This window comes from Rhinoraja longicauda, chromosome 11, assembly GCF_053455715.1.
Source record: "Rhinoraja longicauda isolate Sanriku21f chromosome 11, sRhiLon1.1, whole genome shotgun sequence".
NCBI classification, from domain to species: domain Eukaryota; kingdom Metazoa; phylum Chordata; class Chondrichthyes; order Rajiformes; family Arhynchobatidae; genus Rhinoraja; species Rhinoraja longicauda.
The window spans coordinates 26,718,506-26,738,386 of record NC_135963.1 but is presented as its reverse complement, the minus strand read 5'-3'; the positions used below and the strand labels follow the sequence as shown (position 1 = coordinate 26,738,386).

General features: G+C 39.9%; 1 protein-coding gene across 1 annotated transcript in view; it reads right to left on the bottom strand.

Annotated features, from left to right (window-relative positions):
* The window catches only part of LOC144598403 (nardilysin-like), an 81,777-nt gene that overhangs the window by 48,754 nt on the left and 13,142 nt on the right, over positions 1-19,881 (bottom strand). The window contains exons 5-11 of the mRNA XM_078408538.1: positions 12,770-12,843; positions 11,965-12,060; positions 11,743-11,865; positions 11,426-11,483; positions 6,208-6,281; positions 5,095-5,164; positions 3,030-3,107 (exon numbers count right to left, since the gene is read on the bottom strand). Coding sequence (XP_078264664.1) covers positions 3,030-3,107; positions 5,095-5,164; positions 6,208-6,281; positions 11,426-11,483; positions 11,743-11,865; positions 11,965-12,060; positions 12,770-12,843 — 573 coding nt within the window. The remainder of the gene's footprint in view (positions 1-3,029; positions 3,108-5,094; positions 5,165-6,207; positions 6,282-11,425; positions 11,484-11,742; positions 11,866-11,964; positions 12,061-12,769; positions 12,844-19,881) is intronic.

Genomic DNA, 19,881 nt, shown 5'->3' with positions numbered 1-19,881 from the left:
TTGCATTAAGAAAATAATAGATTAATTAGGGGCAGTTAGCAAGGCTTTGTATGCGGCAGGTCATGACATACTAAATTGATCAAGTTTTTTTGAAGAGTTGACTGCTTAATGAGCGTAAAGCAGTGAATGTTGTCTACATGAATTTTAGTAAGGCATTTGATTAAATCCCCAATGGTAGGATGATCCAGATGCATGGGATTAACAGTGACTTGGTCAGACCTGGCTTAATGATAGAAGACAGATGGATGTGCTGGAAGGACAATATTCAGACTGGGGGACTGTGACCAGTGGAGTTCCAGGGGATTCTGCTCTGGGACCTCTTGTCTGTGATATATATACACATGACTTGGATGTGAATGTAGATGGGTTGGTCAGTAAGCTCGCAGATGACACCCAAATTGACGAGGTAATGGATTGCGAGGACGACTGTCAAAATATACAACAGCATATAAATCAGCAATCAAAATAGGTAGAGAAATGGCAGATTTTACCCAAGCAAACAGTTGGGAAGTCAAACACAAGGGGAAAATACACAATTAATGGCAAGACCCTTGACAGCATTGATGTACAGAAAGATCTTTGGTTCCAAGTTCATAACTCCCTGAAAGTGGCAACACTACTTAAGTAGAGTACTATGCTTGCTTTAATTCGTTGGCGCATTGAGTACAAGAGTCAGGTAGTCATGATGCAGCTTTTTAGGCTTTGGTTAGGCCAAATTTGGAGCATTGTGTGCAGTTCTAGTCACCCCTATACAGGAAGGATGTGGAGACATTGAAGAGTGCAGAGGAGATTTACCAGAATGATGTCTGGATTAGCTGCAGGGAGAGGTTGGACAGACTTGAATTGTTTTCTATGGAACACCAGAGATGCTGGAACACCTGATTGAGGTATATAAAATGAGAGGCATAGATAGGGTAGGCAGTCAGAATCTTTATCGCCAGGATGAAAATATCAAATGTTAGAGGGCATAGCTTTAAGATGAGAGGGGCAAAGTTTAAAGGAGACGTGCAAGGCAAAGTGTCTTTTTTTCCTCAACACAAGAGCCTGGTGTGTGCCTGGAATATGCTGCCAGGGGTTGTGGTGGAGGCATATACTAGTGGCATTTAAGAGACTTGCATACAGGGAGTGGTGGAATCTGTATTATGTGCAGACAGAGAAGAGTTGGTCTTGGCATTATGTTCAGCACAGAAATTGTGGGTCGAAGAGCCTGTTCCTGTGCTGTGTTGCTCAATGTTATAATTGGTGATTACAATTATAATATAGTTGTTTATAATAAAGATTAAGGGCTGCCCAATTAAAACATCTTTACAGTTATGTGGGATGTGACAATAAATTGTTTCAAAGTTGCAAGAGAGCACAAAATTTAAGGTAAACGAGAAAGGAGGTCAGAAAAAAGCTATTTGCCTAGAGAGTAATTCAAAAGTGCAATTCTCTGTATTTTAAGAGTACTTTACACAGTGCACAGTATAAAATTATCTCTAATTACTTGTGTTTAAAAAGTTTCAACTAAAAATTCAATTATAATCACCACGATTCCACTGACTTCAATGGAACTATTCAGCAACATCTGCAACTCCTCAGATAATGAAGCAGTCCACAACCAAATGCAACAAGACATAGACAATAGGCAGGCTTGGGCTTATAAGTGGCAGGTAACACAAGTGCCAAGTGTTGATATCCAGCAAGAGAAAATCCAGCCATCACCCTTAACATTCATTGGCATTACCATCACTGAATTATCCACTATTAATATCCTGGGAGTTTGCCAGTGATCCAAACTAAACTGGAGTAGCCACAGACTCAATGTCTGGATGAGTGCAGGTTCAACAAGACTCAAGAAGCTTGACACCACACAGGAAGTATCTGCCCCCATGAGAGGCATTCCATCCACTGCCATTCCCTCACTCCATCACCAACACACCAGCAGCAGTTTGTGCCATCTACAGGATGAACTGCAGCAACTCACTAAACTCCTTTATCCACAACTTCCAATCATGTGACTCTGCCAGCTTGAAGGCCAAGGGCAGCAGAAATGAAAGAACATCACTCTGTGGAAGTTATCCTTCAAGCCACACACCATCCTGACTTGGAAATATTATGCTTTCACCGTAACTGGGAAATAATTCCAGAACTCTCTTTCTAACAATTTACCAGCACCAATTGAAGGGCAACCAGGGGTAGGCAATTAAGTGCTGGATCAGCCTGCGAAGCTCAAATTGTTTCAATAAACATATTAAAAAGAAACAATTTCAGAAGTGGAATACGGCATACAAACTCAACTCTTTTAATGTAGGCCTTAAACAAAGGAACAACATTGGCTACTCTCCAATCTTCCTGGACCTCTTCTGTGGCTAGAGAAGTTTCAAAGATCTTTATCAAGGCCCTTTTAATCTCCTCTCTTCCTTCACTTAATAACCTGGGATAGATCCCATTGGGTCCTGGGGATCCATCCACTTTAATGCTCTTCAAGAGCCAACACCACCTCTTGACCACTGCTTGATCTCAAACCGCCCTTGCATATTAGTATTCTCCACTGTCCTCCATGTCTTTCTCATTTGTGAATACAGATGTAAAGTACTCCTTTAGTACCTCACCCACATCCTCTGACTCAAAGCACAAATTCCCACCTTACCTTTCTACATGGTCCTACATTCTGCCTCGTTACATGTTAATTTGATATTGTTTGAGTGATTGTTTGATGATTGATCCGAATCATCAAAACCTGCTTATATATTTTGTTAAAACTCAAAAAGCACATTTTATGCTTGTGACCAGAAATGAATCTCTTTCTTTCAAATCACTTTTTCCAAACCTATTTCAATACCACAGGATTATATCACAGTATCTTGTGATGCAGAGCAATGGTTTATTAATTTTGATATGAGAACCAAAAGCATCCTGAACCACGTGATATATGGGTAGATTTACCGTTCCACGGCAGTAGGTATGAGAGCAATAACATTTAATTATCCACCAAGCATCATTGATCATCTATATTAGTGCAATGCCTCCCAATGACTAATACTTACTTTGAGCGAAGCAGGGACAGGATACTGCCTTTACCTTCATGTCCTATTAGCCATGATATATAATGGAGTGGCTTTGTCCTGAAAATAATTTTTTTAAACTGTAAATGTTATAAAGGAAAGCATGATACTTAGATATTACCAAAACATGGCATAAGAAGCAGAAACAACAGGTCAACATTCCCAGATACAAGATTTTCAGATAAAATAATGATGATTAAAAAAAGATGGCAATATTGATTAAATATATAATTCAAACAATGAGAAGATTTGTTCGAATAATCATCCAATCAACTAAATGGATTGAACCGGAAGACTATCAGCAGTGAAATCCCACTAGTCTCAATAATCAGCCCCTAATAATACAGGAAGTATAATAAGAAGGTTTACAGAAGATAAAAAACAGCCATAATGTGAATTAGAATTTAAAGCTTTAAACTCCAGGAAGATATAGTTGATCATAAGAACACGAGGTTTTCACTGCGGATACTCTAAGGTACTCCGCTATATCAGATAAATGAACCCCCATAATGTAATCCAATAATGAATAATACAAGCTTTAGTTTATTCATCTCATTACACCAATGCTGCAATGAACAATGCCTTAAAAAGGAAATAAAATACGCTGTCTATATACTAAAATTCTCATTTGTTTGTTTGTTTGTTCCGGAACTACAGCCAAAACGGTACACGATGGCGCGACAATTTTAGGCCCACCTTACTCACCGTCGTCCCTTTGATGCTAATGGAAGAAGTTTCATTGAAATCGGTGTTATATATTTAGGTATTCACATTTTAAAGTTAAAATCTATCTCCTAGGGAGGGAGGGGGGAGGGATGGGGGGAGGGAGGGTGGGAGGAGGAGGGGAGGAGGGAATAATAATAAACAGGCCATAATTTGGTATCTAAGTCATAGGAGCAGAATTAGGCCAGTTAGCCCATCGAGTCTACTCTACTATTCCATCATGGCTAATCTATCTTTCCCCAATCTCCTGCCTTCGCCCCATAACCCTTACAAATCAAGAATCTGTGAATCTTAAAAATACCCAATGACATGGCCACCTCAGCCATCCGTGGCAATGAATTCCAGTTTCACTGCCTCTGACTGAAGAAATTCCTCCTCATCTTCTTTCTAAAGGCATACAGTGCATTCAGAAAGTATTCAGACCCCTTCACTATTTAAACATTTTGTTACGTTACAGCCTTATTTTAAAATGAATTAAATTCATTTTTTTTATCATTAATCTACACACAATACCCCAGAATGAAGAAGCAAAAACATAAAGTAGTTTACACCCCAGCGGTATGAACATTGACTTCTCTAACCTCAGAAAGCCCTTGCTTTCTCTCTCCATCCCCTCCCCCTTCCCAGTTCTCCCACTAGTTTTACTGTCTCCAACTACATTCTATCTTTGTCCCGCCTCCTCCCCTGACATCAGTCTGAAGAAGGGTCTCCATCCAAAACGTCACCCATTCCTTCTCTCCAGAGATGCTGCATGACCCGCTGAGTTACTCCAGCATTTTGTGTCTACCTATCGAGATTCACGGGTTATTAATTGTGGACGATCAGCCATGATCACAATGAATGGTGGTGCTGGCTCAAAGGGCCGAATGGCCTCCTCCTGCACCTATTTTCTATATGTTACTTTGTTTAATAGAATATCATTGGACAAGTGTCAATAGAAGCAATTGCTTATCAGTTTCAATGAACAACAAATTTCAATTGATTGCTTATCAATTTCAATGAATTTTATGCTAGGTAAAACTAGCAGCCTCTGTTAGTGTCTGATTATTGCGGGGAGGTTACATGGAAAACGTTTTTTTTTCTCCAAGACAGCTTTTGCTTTATTTAGTGACTTCCAACTTTTAATTGATTCTCCAGTTCTCAATTGAATTAGTGTTATAACCAATATGATCCACATAATACACAGTGTTCTCTAATTTGTCAATCACATTACATCCATTTAGCATTATAGAAACATATGTTATAATAGAACTTACTTGTATAGCATTCACAATGTTTTGTAAATGCCTTACAAAAATATATATTTTATAATGTAATTTTGTACCTGTAATGCTCCTTCTGAGGCGGAAGTGCCCAAGTTATATTCAATGAGTGAACATTCTTCACAGGGATAACTGTAAAATAAAATGGTGGTGATGTTTTTTCTAAATAAAATCATGTTTTGCACAAAACCTTAAACAGTTATGTCCACTGCATCAAATGTGGAAATATTGTGGCGTGGTGATATTGTGGAAATAATTGCTGTGTGATTGAGCATATCACCACATTAAGATTGGTAGCTATTTAATTGCTTTTCGAAAACAGATTCAGTGAAAGCCTTCAAAATAGCACAAGCTCGTTAGCTGGAATACACAAATTCCGTAAGGGCATCGACTTAAAAATGTATTTCAAATGTAACTTCAAAAATCTATCCAAGTTAATCTGTCTTTGTAAAATTCATGAATTACACTCAATTTTTGTTTCCCCTTTAAATGGCACCATAAGTGTATTCAAAAGCATCAACGGGCGGCACGGTAGCGCAGCGGTAGAGTTGCTGCTTTACAGCGAATGCAGCGCCGGAGACTCAGGTTCGATCCTGACAACGGGTGCTGCACTGTAAGGAGTTTGTACGTTCTCCCCGTGACCTGCGTGGGTTTTCTCCGAGATCTTCGGTTTCCTCCCACACTCCAAAGACGTACAGGTATGTAGGTTAATTGGCTGGGTAAAATGTAAAAAATTGTCCCTAGTGGGTGAGGATAGTGTTAATGTACGGGGATCACTGGGCGGCACGGACTTGGAGGGCCGAAAAGGCCTGTTTCCGGCTGTATATATATGATATGATATGATAACTACGATGTCAATAGCAAAGAACAGAAGCCAAAGGACACAATGCACAGCATTTTGGTGTGCAACACTTTTTTTTCACGCACAGAGTGGTAGGTGCCTGGAAAACGCTGCCAGGGATAGTACTGGCAAATGGAACTGCCACACTAGTTAGATTAGCATCACGGTTGGCGCAGATGTGGTGGGCCAAAAGGCCTGTTGCTATTCTTATCTATGCTTATGTTCAATGCTCTTATATAGTCAATCTACTTTGTTACAAACTCATTAATTTGATATATTCTCAACTATTAAAGTATTATGAAAGAACTAAATTAATTTCCAATAGTGCACATACCTCTATAAAGTTTATTAAATGCTGGTGTATCAAAGGGATCCTTGACATCGGAAAAATCTGGTTTGGGAAAACCACTTCATGCAGAAAATAAAGATTAGGAGAAAATATTTCAGAAATCTGCACAAATAATTACAGTTGTCTGCTTTACAAATACAGAACTAAACCAAAAAATAATTTCTCTTAACAATATGTAACTAAGAATACAATAACGTGATAAAGATAAATCAAGAGCTTTGGACAGGAAAGGTTTTGAGGAAAATGGGCCCAATGGAACTAGCTTAGATGGGGCCTCTTAGTCAGCGTGGACGAGTTGGGCTGAAAGGTCTGTTTCCATACTGTATGACTTTAGCGCTTAAGCCATTCTGTAAATTAACATAAATGTTTTCTTTGGCTTTCCTAAATAGATCATCAAATCCAATGACAAAGCAAATGATGCAGACCAGGAAAATCGCAGATTCAGTAATTAATAACAATGATTTTGCTCATCTCACCCCAGGTGATGTTAAACTAAAGCTGCACAACATCCTGGATGAATCAGTCCAAATTACTTTGGTGCATACCAAACAGCAGGCTGTACATGATCACCATTTCCCTACCCACAACACCCTATGCACAGCCCTTTTATCAAAAGTTACGTCAAGGAAATAACCACAGAACAGTAGATAAAATTACCATTGAACCAATGGATTATTCAGCTACTATTTAAAAGACATTGTGAGGTCTGTTTTTTAATAGTGTGCTATTCCTGGATACATGGGTACTGAGATAATCCCATATTGTCCAGAGTCTTCACAACAAAAATGCACACCCTGCCCCTTGAAATACTTCAACATTCAGTGAAGGGCCACTCCAGTCACCAAGAGTTGTGCCAAAAGCAAATAACAGTGGTGAGACCTCTCAAGAAGTTGAGGACTTCTGTAGTTGTGCAAAGTGGGGAGAAAAAAAAAAAGAAACAATAAACAACATTCCTGCTACTGATCATCATGTATTGATCCATTCATCAAGAATGCCCACAAGCAAGAATAAGGTCACTATCAATGTTCATGCATAAATATAAACCACGTGACTAAAATACTAAAGGGTGATTATTACCCAAGTGCTGTTGGGGAGCGGCCTTGTCGAGGGAAGTGCCTTGTGAGAAAAGTGTGAGTCTTTGGCTCGAGTCTTCGGTGAGGAGAATACGGCAAAAGTTGGAGAGGGTGAGACGCAGTGAAGAAATGACAGGCAAGCTGATTCAGTGTGATGCTTGCACGATGTGGGAGGTTAGGAACACTGCTGGTGCCTCTGGCTGCTACAACTGTGGAAAGTGTCTCCAGGTTCAGCTCCTGAAGGACCGTGTTGGGGAACTGGAGAGGCAACTGGATGCCTCGGGATCATCCAGGAAAACAAGAGTTTCCTGGACAGGACCTAGAGCGAGATCGTTACACCGATGTTACCAGAAGAGAGAAGGTGGGTGACAATGAGGAGGGGAAAGAAGCTTGGAGTACAGGGGACCCCGGGGGTTGTACCTCTTGAAAACAGGTACACCCTCTTGGAAGCTGTCGGGGCAGAAGACACTGCCAGTCTGAGTGGCGGACAGGTCTGCAAGTCAAAACGTGGTGCTGAGGCAACCGAAGAAACAGACATCAGGCAGAGCCCAGACAGGGGTTTCTGACGCAACACGCGAGATTCAAGGATGGCGTGTTGCCTCCCTGGTGCCAGGGTTCAGGACGTCGCGGACCGATTGCAGGGCATCCTCAAGGGGGGCAGCCGGAAGTGGTAGTGCATGTCAGCACAAATGACGTTGGGAAAAAGAGGAAAGAGATTCTGCAGCGTGACTTCAGAGAGCTCGGAAGGCTGAAAAGCAGGACCTCCAGGGTGGTTATCTCCGGTTTGCTTCCAGTTCCTCGTGCTAGTGAGGGCAGGAACAGGGAGATAGGGGATCTGAATGTGTGGCTGAGGAGCTGGTGCAGGGGGCAGGGATTTAGATTTTTAGACCACTGGGATCTGTTTTGGGGTAAGGGTGAATTGTAAAAAAGAGACAGGTTGCACCTTAATAGGCAGGGGAACAGCATTCTGGCAGGCAGGTTTGCCACTGCTACACGAGTGGGTTTAAACTAAATAGTTGGGGGGGGGGGGGGGGGGACAAATTGGAAATACAAGGATGGAGTTAAAGGGAAAGAGAGTATAGGAAAAGTTAAGAAAGACACTGGAATTAACAGGACAGAAAGCTCACGAAGGGATAGGAGAGTATGACCAAGTGAATGGGAAATGGGAAAGGTGAGGTGAGTAATGGATTAAAAGTATTATATATGAATGCGCAAAGTATAAGAAGTAAAGTGGATGAGCTTGAGGCTCAGTTAGAGATTGGTAGATATGACATTGTAGGTATCACAGAGACATGACTGCAGGAGGATTGGGACTGGGAACTGAATATTCAGGGTTATACGTCCTATAGAAAGGACAGGCAGGTTGGTAGAGGAAATGGGGTAGCTCTGTGGTGAGGGATGAAATTCAGTCCCTTGTGAGGGGTGACATAGAGACTGACAATGTTGAGTCACTGTGGATAGAATTGAGGAATTGTAAAGGTAAAAATACACTAATGGGAGTTACCTACAGGCCCCCAACAGTAGCCTGGATATAGGGTGCAAGTTGCAGCAGGAGTTAAAATTGGCATGTAACAAAGATAATACCACTGTGGTTATAGGAGTTTTCAAAATGCAGGTAGACTGGGAAAATCAGGTTGGTTCTAGACCCCAAGAAACGGAGTTTGTAGAGGGCCTCCGAGATGGATTCTTAGAGCAGCTTGTATTGGAGCCTACCAGAGAGAAGGCAATTCTGGATATAGTACTGTCTAATGAACCAGATTTAATAAGGGAAATCAAGGTAAAGGAACCGCTAGGAGGTAGTGACCATAATATGATTTTTAATCTGCAATTTGAGAGGAAGTTAAATCAGAAGAGGCAGTGTTGCAGTTGAACAAAGGGGACTCTGAGGCATGAGAGAGGAGCTAGCCAAGGTCGACTGGAAAAGGATCCTAGCAGGAATGACAGTGGAACAGCAGTGGCAGGAATTTCTGGGCATAATCTAGAAGATGCAGAATAATTTTATTCCAAAGAGGAAGAAAGATTCTAAGGGGAGTAAGAGGCAAGCGTGGCTGACAAGGGAAGTTAGGAACGGTATAAAACTAAAAGAAAAGCTGTATAACATAGCAAAGAGTAGCGGGAAGCCAGAGGATTGGGAAACTTTCAAAGGACATCAGAAGGTAACAAAAAGGGGTGAAAAGATGAAGTACAAAGGTTAACTCACCAATAATATAAAGAAGGATAGTAAAAGCTTCTTTAGGTATGTTAAGAGAAAAAGATCAGTAAAGACAAATGTGGGTCCCTTGAAGGCAGAAACAGGTGAAATTATTATGGGGAACAAGGAAATGGCAGAAGAGTTGAACAGATCTGTCTTCATTAAGAAAGACACATATAATCTCCCAGATGTACTAGATGACAAAGGATCTAGGGAGACAGAGGAGCTGAAAGAAATTTGCATTAGGCGAGAAATAGTATTGGGTAGACTGATGGGACTGAAGGCTGGTAAATCCCCAGAGCCTGATGGTCTGCATCCCAGGGTACTCAAGGAGGTGGTTCAACAAATCATGGACACATTGGTGATAATTTTCCAATGTTCTATAGATTCAGGATCAGTTCATGTGGATTGGGTAGCTAATGTTATCCCACTTTTCAAGAAAGGAGCGAGAGAGAAAATGGGGAATTATAAATGAGTTAGCCTGACATCGGTGCTGGGGAAGATGCTGGAGTCAATTATTAAAGAAGTAATAACAACACATTTGGATAGCAGTAAAATGATTGGTCCAAGTTAGCATGGATTTATGAAGGGGAAATCCTGCTTGACTAATCTTCTGGAATTTTTTGAGGATGTGACAAGTAAAATGGATGAAGGAGAGTCAGTGAATGTAGTGTATCTGGACTTACAGAAAGCCTTTGATAAGGTCCCACACAGGAGATGAGTGGGCAAAATTAGAGCACGTGGTATTGGGGGGAGGGTATTGACATGGACAGAGAATTGGTTGGCAGATAGGAAACAAAGAGTAGGAATAAACGGGTCCCTGTCAGAACGGCAGGCAGTGGCCAGTGGAGTGGCGCAAGACTCGGTGCTGGGGCCTCAACTATTTACAATATATATTAATGATTTAGATGATGGAATTAAAAGTAACACTAGCAAACCTACAGATGACACAAATCAGTGTGAACTGCTAGGAGGTTGCAGGGTGACTTGGACAGGTTGAGGGAGTGGGCAGATTCATGACAGATGCAGTATAAAGCTGATAAATGTAAGGCTATCCACTTTGGCGGCAAGAACATGGAGGCAGATTATTAGCTCAATGGTGTCAGATTAGGAAAAAGGAAAGTGCAACAAGTCCTTGTACACCAGTCACTGAAAGTAATCATGCAGGTACAGCGGGCAGTGAAGAAAGCTAATGGCATGTTGGCCTTCATAACGAGAGGATTTAAGTATAGGAGTAAAGAGGTCCTTCTGCAGTTGTACAGGGCCCTGGTGAGACCACATCTGGAGTATTGTGTGCAGTTTTGGTCTCCTAATTTGAGGAACGACATCCTTGCTATTGAGGGAGTGCAGCGTACATTCACAAGGTTTATCCCCGGGGTGGCGGGACTGTCATGCGAGGAAAGATTGGAAAGACTGGGCTTGTATTCACTGGAATTTAGACGGATGAGGGGATCTTATAGAAACATATAAAATTATAAAAGGAATGGACAAGTTAGATGCAGGAAAAATGGTCCCAATGTTGGGGGAGTCCAGAACCAGGGGCCACTAAGAATAATGGGGAGGCCATTTAAAATTGAGAGTTGTGAATTTGTGGAATTCTCTGCCACAGAAGGCAGTGGAGGCCAATTCACTGGATGAATTTAAAAGAGAATTCAATAGAGCTCTTGTGGCTCACGGAATCAATGGGTATGGGGAGAAGGCAGGCGCAGGTTACTCATTGTGGATGATCAGCCATGAACATTGAATGGTGGTGCTGGCTCGAAGGGCCGAATGGACTCCTCCTGCACCTATTTTCTATGTTTGTATGAACCACACTTCACCAAGAAGTCAATATCTTTAGAAGAAAAACACATGCAAAAATGCATATTTTTTCTTTAAATTATTAGCAGTAGATTAATGTTGCTTGAAATACTCTAATAATATATAGAACATGTCCTACTTGTTTGGTATTTGAGAAAAGATTTCTTTCACCCAAGCTTCTAAGGTATCCAAGGTTTCTGCAATTGTTAGAAGGAAATAAGTATTACATCAACCAATCTCATCCTATGTTGACCTAAACTATTCTGAAACGAAAGTTTACATTGAACATTTGAAATTTAAGAATGTACACCTATTATTTTTTTAAATAATTAACAAGTGGCTCTTTTTTTCCCCATTCATATTGCATTGAACATTATAAAATCACATGGTACTTCCATTAATAGTCAAATAATCACTATGGTAGGATCCAAAAGCAAGTAAGCAATGAATATTCACCTTTTGACTGGACAGTCAGACTCATGTATTGAGCAGAATAATGGCGCTTCCAAAACTCTTTAAGTCTAGCATAGGTATCAATGTTCTTCTCTTTTGGTATATGCTTCAGAGTCTGAGAATTTCCTGTTAATATTACAAATAGATACGAATCAATGCAATGTAAAAGCAAAACTTAAATATTCTTGATGGATAAGCAAGGTAATGTGAAAACAGACATCTTACCCCAAAAGAATTTTCCCATAGGATGACCAGGTCTAGCAAGACTTCCAAATAATAATTCTTTCCTGCTCGAGTCAGAAGGTGTAGCAAGCTGAAACTCTGCAAAAAAGATTAATAATTGGTATTATATTATTAGTACACACACTTAAAGAAAATTCCTAACAATGGCACTTATAGTCATAGCGTCTTGCAGCAGTCATAGAATCGTACAGCACGGAATAAACTTCGACCCAACTTGCCCATGTTGACCAAGATTCCCCATCTATATTAATCCCACATGCAGCACATATCCCTCTAAACTTTCCTACCAATGAACCTGTCCAAATGTATTCTAAAATGTTGTTTTCCATATACCCAGAAAAAGCTGCCCCTCAGATTCCTATTAAATCTTTCCCATTTCAACTTAAACCTACGTCCTCTCGTTGGTGATTACCCAATGCTGGATAAAAGAATGTCCATTTACCCTATCTCCTCACATCATGATCTGAAACCTCTAAACTCACCCTTCCTCCAGTCTTCTGGCACCTCACCCGTGTCTAATGATGATTAATACATTTCAACCAAGGCGCCTGCAATTTATTTTCTAGCTTGCCAGTGTCCTTGGATATACCAGCTCAGGGCCTGGAGATTTATCTACTTTCATACACCATAGGTAGGACATCCAGCACATCCTCGGCTATAATATTTGATGAGACATTGTTGTTTGACTTCAAAAGACTTAAGGGCAGGTTATAGTTAAACCTTACTTTTAGCTCTATGATTAACATAAGGTACTAGAAAAAACATGTACATTGAAATGGTACTTTACCACTGTCCACAGCCTCCACTTCCCGATCAATGGTGTCTTGGATCATTAAGGGGCCAATGAAAAATTGTGCCCATCTGAAAGAAATGCGTAGACAGATTTCTTAGTACAGTTGCTGAGCAATACTAGATTTGTCAGTGCTCACCGTCATTTTCCATGAAACCTACACCAAAGTCAAGATTTCCACTGGCATGAAAATCAACAATTTCTGGCAGCCATTTTCCTCTAGCCAACAAGCTATGCTAAAGCCTCTCTCACTGCTCCCCCTCTCTCCAAACATGTTTTCTGCTGGACTTGTGCCTCCAGTTCTTCACCCTCCTCTCCTCATCCCCTACTTTCAGTCTGAAGAAGGGTCCCGACCCAAAATGCCACTCATCGTTTTTATCTGGAGATGCTGCCTGACCCGCTGAGTTACTCCAGCATTTTGTGTCTATCCTCATGAAGCTTACCCTGATATACATAACGTGGCCTAAATTTCCATACTTGAATTACGAAATTGGGAGAGTATAGCAGGTCCAAGGAAGTACAAGAAATGTTCTATTGCTTTCAGTTGAAGGGAACAATTGCAACAAGCTTTGGTTAAAAAAAAAAATGGTGATTTAGAAATTCTGTCAGATACGTTATTAGTTGAAAAATACTTTCAACTCTTCCCAACAAGGTTTAAAAATATTTAATCTTATTAATTTAATTTGTAGGTGTTTTAAAATTGTTTTAGAGCAGCTTTTACATCCTTCATGGTTAATATTTTTATTTACATTTTTCAAAGTTTTTGATTTGTTCAGAATAATTCAAATTGCTTTGAAATATTTTAAAATTTTGGTTGTCTGAGGCTGTTGCTCAGATATCAAACTTCTACTGTTTGCCGAAAGAGACTGTGTTGGCCATCCTTATGCATGGCATGCCTTATGGCACGTAGAATTTCTACATATTTTATTAAGAGTGCTATATTTTTTTCAGCGTGTGGTGAAAATGTGTACCTAGCCTTTCCCCAGATTCTGCTGCCATATATGCCTTATACAAGGAGAAGTATGAAGCCGACCCCTTTTCTGCTACTATAGCCACCGGGGAAGCTCTTACTGCAGTTATCGCATCTGATCGGCGCAAGTCGTGGCAGGATCTGATTGAATCCATGGATATGACACACAGCAGCAAGAAGGCTTGGGCCACTCTCAATCGAACTAACAAGGACCCAAAAAGACCAAGTCACTCCAGAAAGACCGGCCTACTGGTAATCAAGTAGCACACCAATTCCTACTCAATGGCAAAACTGTAACCAGTGACAAAGCAGAAACCCCTGCAGTGCTATGAAGGAAACTCTGATAACCACAACTGTGTCAGCCTTTCACAATGAAAGAACTAGATGCTGCTATCTGCACAGCCAAAATAGGTAAAGCTGCAGGTCTGGATAACATCATGACTGAACAGATCAAGCACCTTGGACCAACTGCAAAACAGTGGTTGCTGGCCACGTTTAATACCTGCATGGAGAGAGATCCTGGGGGGGACAGGGCTTTCTCCATCGCTGCTCCCACCCTATGGAACTCACTACCCCAAACCTTTAGAGACTCCCCCACACTCACCACATTCAAAACATCGCTGAAGTCTCACCTGTTCAGCACTGCCTTCAACCACTGAAGGTCACCTCACCTACTGTCTCCTTTCTCTGTTCATTTATTTATTTACTTATTTATCTATTTATTAATTTCCCTATGTTCTCAAAATCTCTGTAAAGCGTCTTTGAGTATATGAAAAGCGCTATATAAATAAAATGTATTATTATTATTATTATTATCCCAAAGATCTGGCATCACACGCATGTCATAGCATTGCTGAAGCCAGGCAAAGATCCTTCAGCAACGAAGAGCTACAGGCCAATATCACTTCTTTGCCACACGTACAAGCTGTTTGAGCGACTCATCTTGACTCGCCTAAGCCAGGTGATAGAGCCATCCCTAATAAAGGAGCAGGCAGGGTACCAGCCTGGGAAGTCCTGCACAGGTCAGCTTCTCAATCTCACCCAACACATAGAGGATGGCTTTTAGGAAGGTGTCATCACAGACACTGTTTTTGTAGACCTTTGAGCCGCTTATGATACAGTAAACTATCGCCGACTGTTACACAAAGCACTTAATTTGACCCACAACCTGCATCTAACCTATCGGTGGTGAAGACTCTGGTCGAAAACAGACGCTTCGTTGTCGAGCTGTCAGGAAAGAAGTAACTGGCGCAGGCAGAAAAATGGCCTTCCTCAAGGAAGTGTCCTGTCACCCATCTTTTTCAATATCTATGTTAATGACCAGCCGATCCATCCCAACACCTGGAGTTTCATTTATGCAGATGACCTGTGTATTACAACCCAAAGCGCTGACTTCCTTGAGGCAGGTACTCTGTGTGAGGCTTTAGTCAACCTGTCCTCATACTACAAAGAGAATCACCTGAGCCAATCCATCTAAAACCCAAGTCTGCACCTTCCACTTGAAGAACAAGTATGCAAATCGAAGGTTGAAGATCATATGGAATGGAGTCAGATTGGAGCATTGTGACAGTCCAGTCTATCTCGGTGTGACTCTTGATCGATCTCTGACCTACAAAGCACACATCACCAAGATTAAAGGAAATGTCAGTTCCAAAAATGCTCTTCTTAGCAAGCTGAGTACCTCAAAATGGCGTGTATCACAAAATGCTGGAGTAACTCAGCAGGTCAGGCAGGCAGCATCTCTGGAGAGAGGGAATGGGTGACGTTTCGGGTCGAGACCCTTCTTCATTTGAACCGACCCGAAATGTCACCCATTCCTTCTCTCCAGAGATGCTGCCTGATCTGCTGAGTTACTCCAGCATTTTGTGATACCTTCAATTTGTACCAGCATCTGCAGTTATTTTCCTACACCTCAAAATGGGGAGCAAATTCTAAAACCATTCGTTCAACAGCTCTGGCTCTCTGCTTCTCCACTGCCGAATATGCCTGCGCAGTATGGGAGCGTTCAGCTCATGCAAAGAAGATTGATCCTGTGCTAAACACGAGCTGTCACTGCATCAGTGGATGCATGAACCCTCCCAAGACTGACAACATCTACCTACTCTCTGGCATTGCACCTCATGAAATCAGAAGAGCTGTAGCCAGTCAAAAAGAACACTGCAGACAATCAGAGGATGAAAGACACCCCCTACATGGCCACCCTTTGCTAACTCAGCGTTTGAAATCATGCAGAAGTTTCCTCGTTTCTGTCCATACCCTGGACTGCAGTGCATCGACCAGAAGGCTCAAACTCTGGGAAGAGAGACTAGAGAAATCTCCAGAGGATATTCACATGACAATCGATCCCTCTGAGAAACTCCCACTAGGTTCCAAACAACCGTGGATAACCTGGCGCAGTCTCAACAGACTGCGGACAGGCATGGGGAGGAGCAAATCGAACATGCTGAAGTGGGGATATACTGAAGATGCAGCAGACTGCGGACGGGGCCTCCAGACCATGGAACATCTCCTGAGCTGTGACATGCTGCATGACACATGCACTGTAAAGGATCTTGCATGGTGCTAAATTTGCTCACTATTGGCAAACAGTTGTGTGATGACACGAATAAATAAACAAATAAATAAAATTTCAGTCCTTTCTTTGGATATTTAAAATGATCTCATATTAAAATGATTCAGGCAACAGCCAGCTACAACAAGAAAATGCAAACCAAATCCCTGGTGCTGTTTCAATAACAAGTCATACAACGTGACACTATACACCACCAGTTTAAACCCCAAAAGCCAGGAGGAACAAATACCAATTTGAACCCGATTCTGTCCAAAAAGATTTTATTTTATTTTATTTTTTTTTATTTTTTTATTTTTTGAAAAGCATATGTACAAATAGAAATTAAAAAAAACACATTTGTTACAAAGTTCTTACATAGCTTCAATTTTTAAATTTTTGGAGAGAGAAAGTAAAAATAAAATTTTAAAAAACTATAAACTTGGGGAGAGAGAGTAAAAGGGTTAAAAAAACGGATCTAACAATAAAAATTAAAAATAGCTCAGGTTTGTCGATTAAGGCAAACCTTATTTTTTCCAAATGCAGGGTCTCTGTCATTTCCGTAGTCCACATTTTAATTGTGGGGGTTATTGGTTTTTCCCAAAATTTAAGTATTAATTTTTTCGCAGTTATTAGACTGTAATCAAGAAAATGTACCTGACTTACTGTAAAATTTGTAGTATGTTCTGATAATCCTAATATAATTAATTTTGGGTCCATATCTAACTTTTTATTAATAACTTTAGAAACTATTTTAAAAATCTCCAACCAGAAGTTTTGCATTTTTATACAAGTTACGAAAATATGAGTTAAATTAGCTTCTTGAAATTGACATTTATCACAAATAGGAGAGATACTAGGAAAAATCCTATTTAATTTCGTCTTCGAATAATGTAATCTATGTATTATTTTAAATTGTATTAAGGAGTGTCTAGTATTCAATGAACATTGATGTATATGTTGTAAACTTTCATCCCATATATCTTGCATTATAAGTTGATTCAATTCGTCCTCCCATGCTCGTCTATAAGATTCTGATGACGGAATATCAGTGTCAAGGAGAGTATTGTAAATAAAGGATATTAATTTATTTGAATTATAATGTCGATTCAGGCATACATCAAGTGTTTCTGGACCTCTAAACTTATATTCTTGCATGTGTGATTTTACATAATCTCTAAGTTGTAAATATCTAAAATAATTATTAACATGTAATCCGTACTTCTGCTGTAAATCCTGAAAAGAAAGAAAAGTTCCCTTATGATAAAGATCTCCCACCCTTTTAATTCCATAACTTTTCCATTGAGCAAAGCCACTATCTAAGACAGACGGTTTAAAAGAAGGATTATTCGCAATAGGAAGGAAAACAGATAATTTACTCAATTTTAACGTAAGCTTTAATTGTTTCCAGGTACGGATAACACTGTGTATAATGGGATTACCTCCATATGTTTTTTTATTTAAATTTATTGGAGCTAAGAGGATCGCACCAATATCGAATGGTAAACAATCCTCTTTCTCCATCTTTAACCAATCCGGTTGTTGATCAGAATCATCCAACCAGCAGGTTATATTTTTAATATTAACCGCCCAATAATAAAATAAAAAGTTAGGTAAAGCAATTCCTCCATTAATTTTAGACTTACATAGATGTCTTTTATTTATTCTATGAGTCTTGTAGTCCCAAATAAAATTAGTAACAATTGAATCAATTTAAAAAAAAAACTTTTTTGGAAGATAGATCGGAATTGCTTGAAATAAGTATAGTAGTTGTGGAAGAAAGATCATCTTTATAGCATTACTACGACCAACTAATGATATAGGGAGTGTTTTCCAAAATTGGATATTTCTGTGTAATTTAGTGAGTAAAGGAGGAATTTTTTTTTTAAACAAAAATAAATCTTTGTGGAAATAGATACGCCAAATCCCAATATGCAGAACCAGTCCAGTGTGTAATTTGATCTCCTTTTTGTAGATGAAACTGGTCTAACGTACCAAATGAAATTTAATACTGATAATGCATTTTGCATAACTGAAAATTTGAGAGATACAAATACACAGACCAGAGTTGAATTACAATGGTGAGATTTTTTTTAATGGAATCAATGAGTGACAATAAAACATCTGACAAATAGGAAATATAAAAAAGCAAATAAAAATGAGTGGAATATGGATTAAAACAAATCCGACAATGGTGCTACATTGCATTCATAAGACCATGGTTTCAATATCATGATCCATTTTGATCAACATACCATAAAGTATAGTTTTTGGACTGAACAGATTATGAGGTAGCTAACAAAAGAAAAGTTTTGCAGATGCTGAAAATCTAAAATAAAAACATAAATGTAAGGAATACTCAGTGGGTCAGGTGGAATCTGTGATTAGAGAAACAGATAATTGTTCAGGTTGTTGACCTTTGATCAAAATCTTGTTGATCAGGACGATCATCTCCGATTCTCATTCCACACACAATGTCAGTGTTTCCCCCCCCAGAAATAGATCTAAACTGCTAAACTGATCCTAAAGTGAACAGGATTATTTCAATTGTGAAAAGTTAGAACTATAATCTACCACCATCTTCCAATATCCATTTCCTTGGGCAAAATAAACAAAAACGAGAAGTAACCACAGATGAATCAAACCAACATTGTCTTCCATGAAAGGTTTAATGTCATTAAATATCTAACTACCTCTGTTTGTCAGGTTTATTATATTAACTTGTACCAAGGTATGGTGAGTAGCTTGGTTTTGCAAGTTATCCAATCAAATCAGATAATACTAAACATAAATACAAACTGGATGACCATAGGGCAAGACAACAACTTATTTTCCTGAACATTATAAAGTCCAATTAAATTCAAAAGATATGTGTGAGTATTAGCCAGTTCATCCTCATTGCTGATCTTGGATTTTGTGGAAGTCTCTGGTCAATGATTTAGTTTAATCAAAATTAAAAATTTTGTCTATTCATCAGCAAACAAGTTACCCTTTATTAATTTTACCCGACCGATTGAGGAAATATCAACATCAAGCTGATAGGGTTAAACAATAAACCTGATAAAGACACAAGAAACTGCAGATGCGAAATGCTGGTGGAACTCAATGAGTTAGGCAGCATCTGTGGAGGGATCGAATTTATTCAGTCCAGAAATGCCATCCATCCATTCCTTCCACAGATGCTGCCTGGCCCGCAAGATTCCTCTAGCACTTTGTATTTTACACTAATAAATCTGATAAACTCAGCAGATTAAGCAACATCACTGGACAGAGAAACAGAATTTATGTTTCAAGTCTAAGACTCTTCATCAAAAGTGGAAAAGTGAAAAAACTCGTTCAATGTATTCTTTCTCATTGTGCTCTATTTGCCCATAGGTCCCTACCTCTTGGCCCACTTTTCCCTCTTTGCCTGTGCTTCCTCCTCCACTCCCCGGCCTATCCCACACAATCCCTCCTGCCATATACAGGTGCTGCTCAGCTTCCAATGGGGTCCCGTTCCGAGAAACCCATCGGAAACCAAAAGTATTGTTTCGAAATGCATTGAATACGTGCGATCACGGGTCGCTGCCATTTGCACAGTCGCAAAGTCGA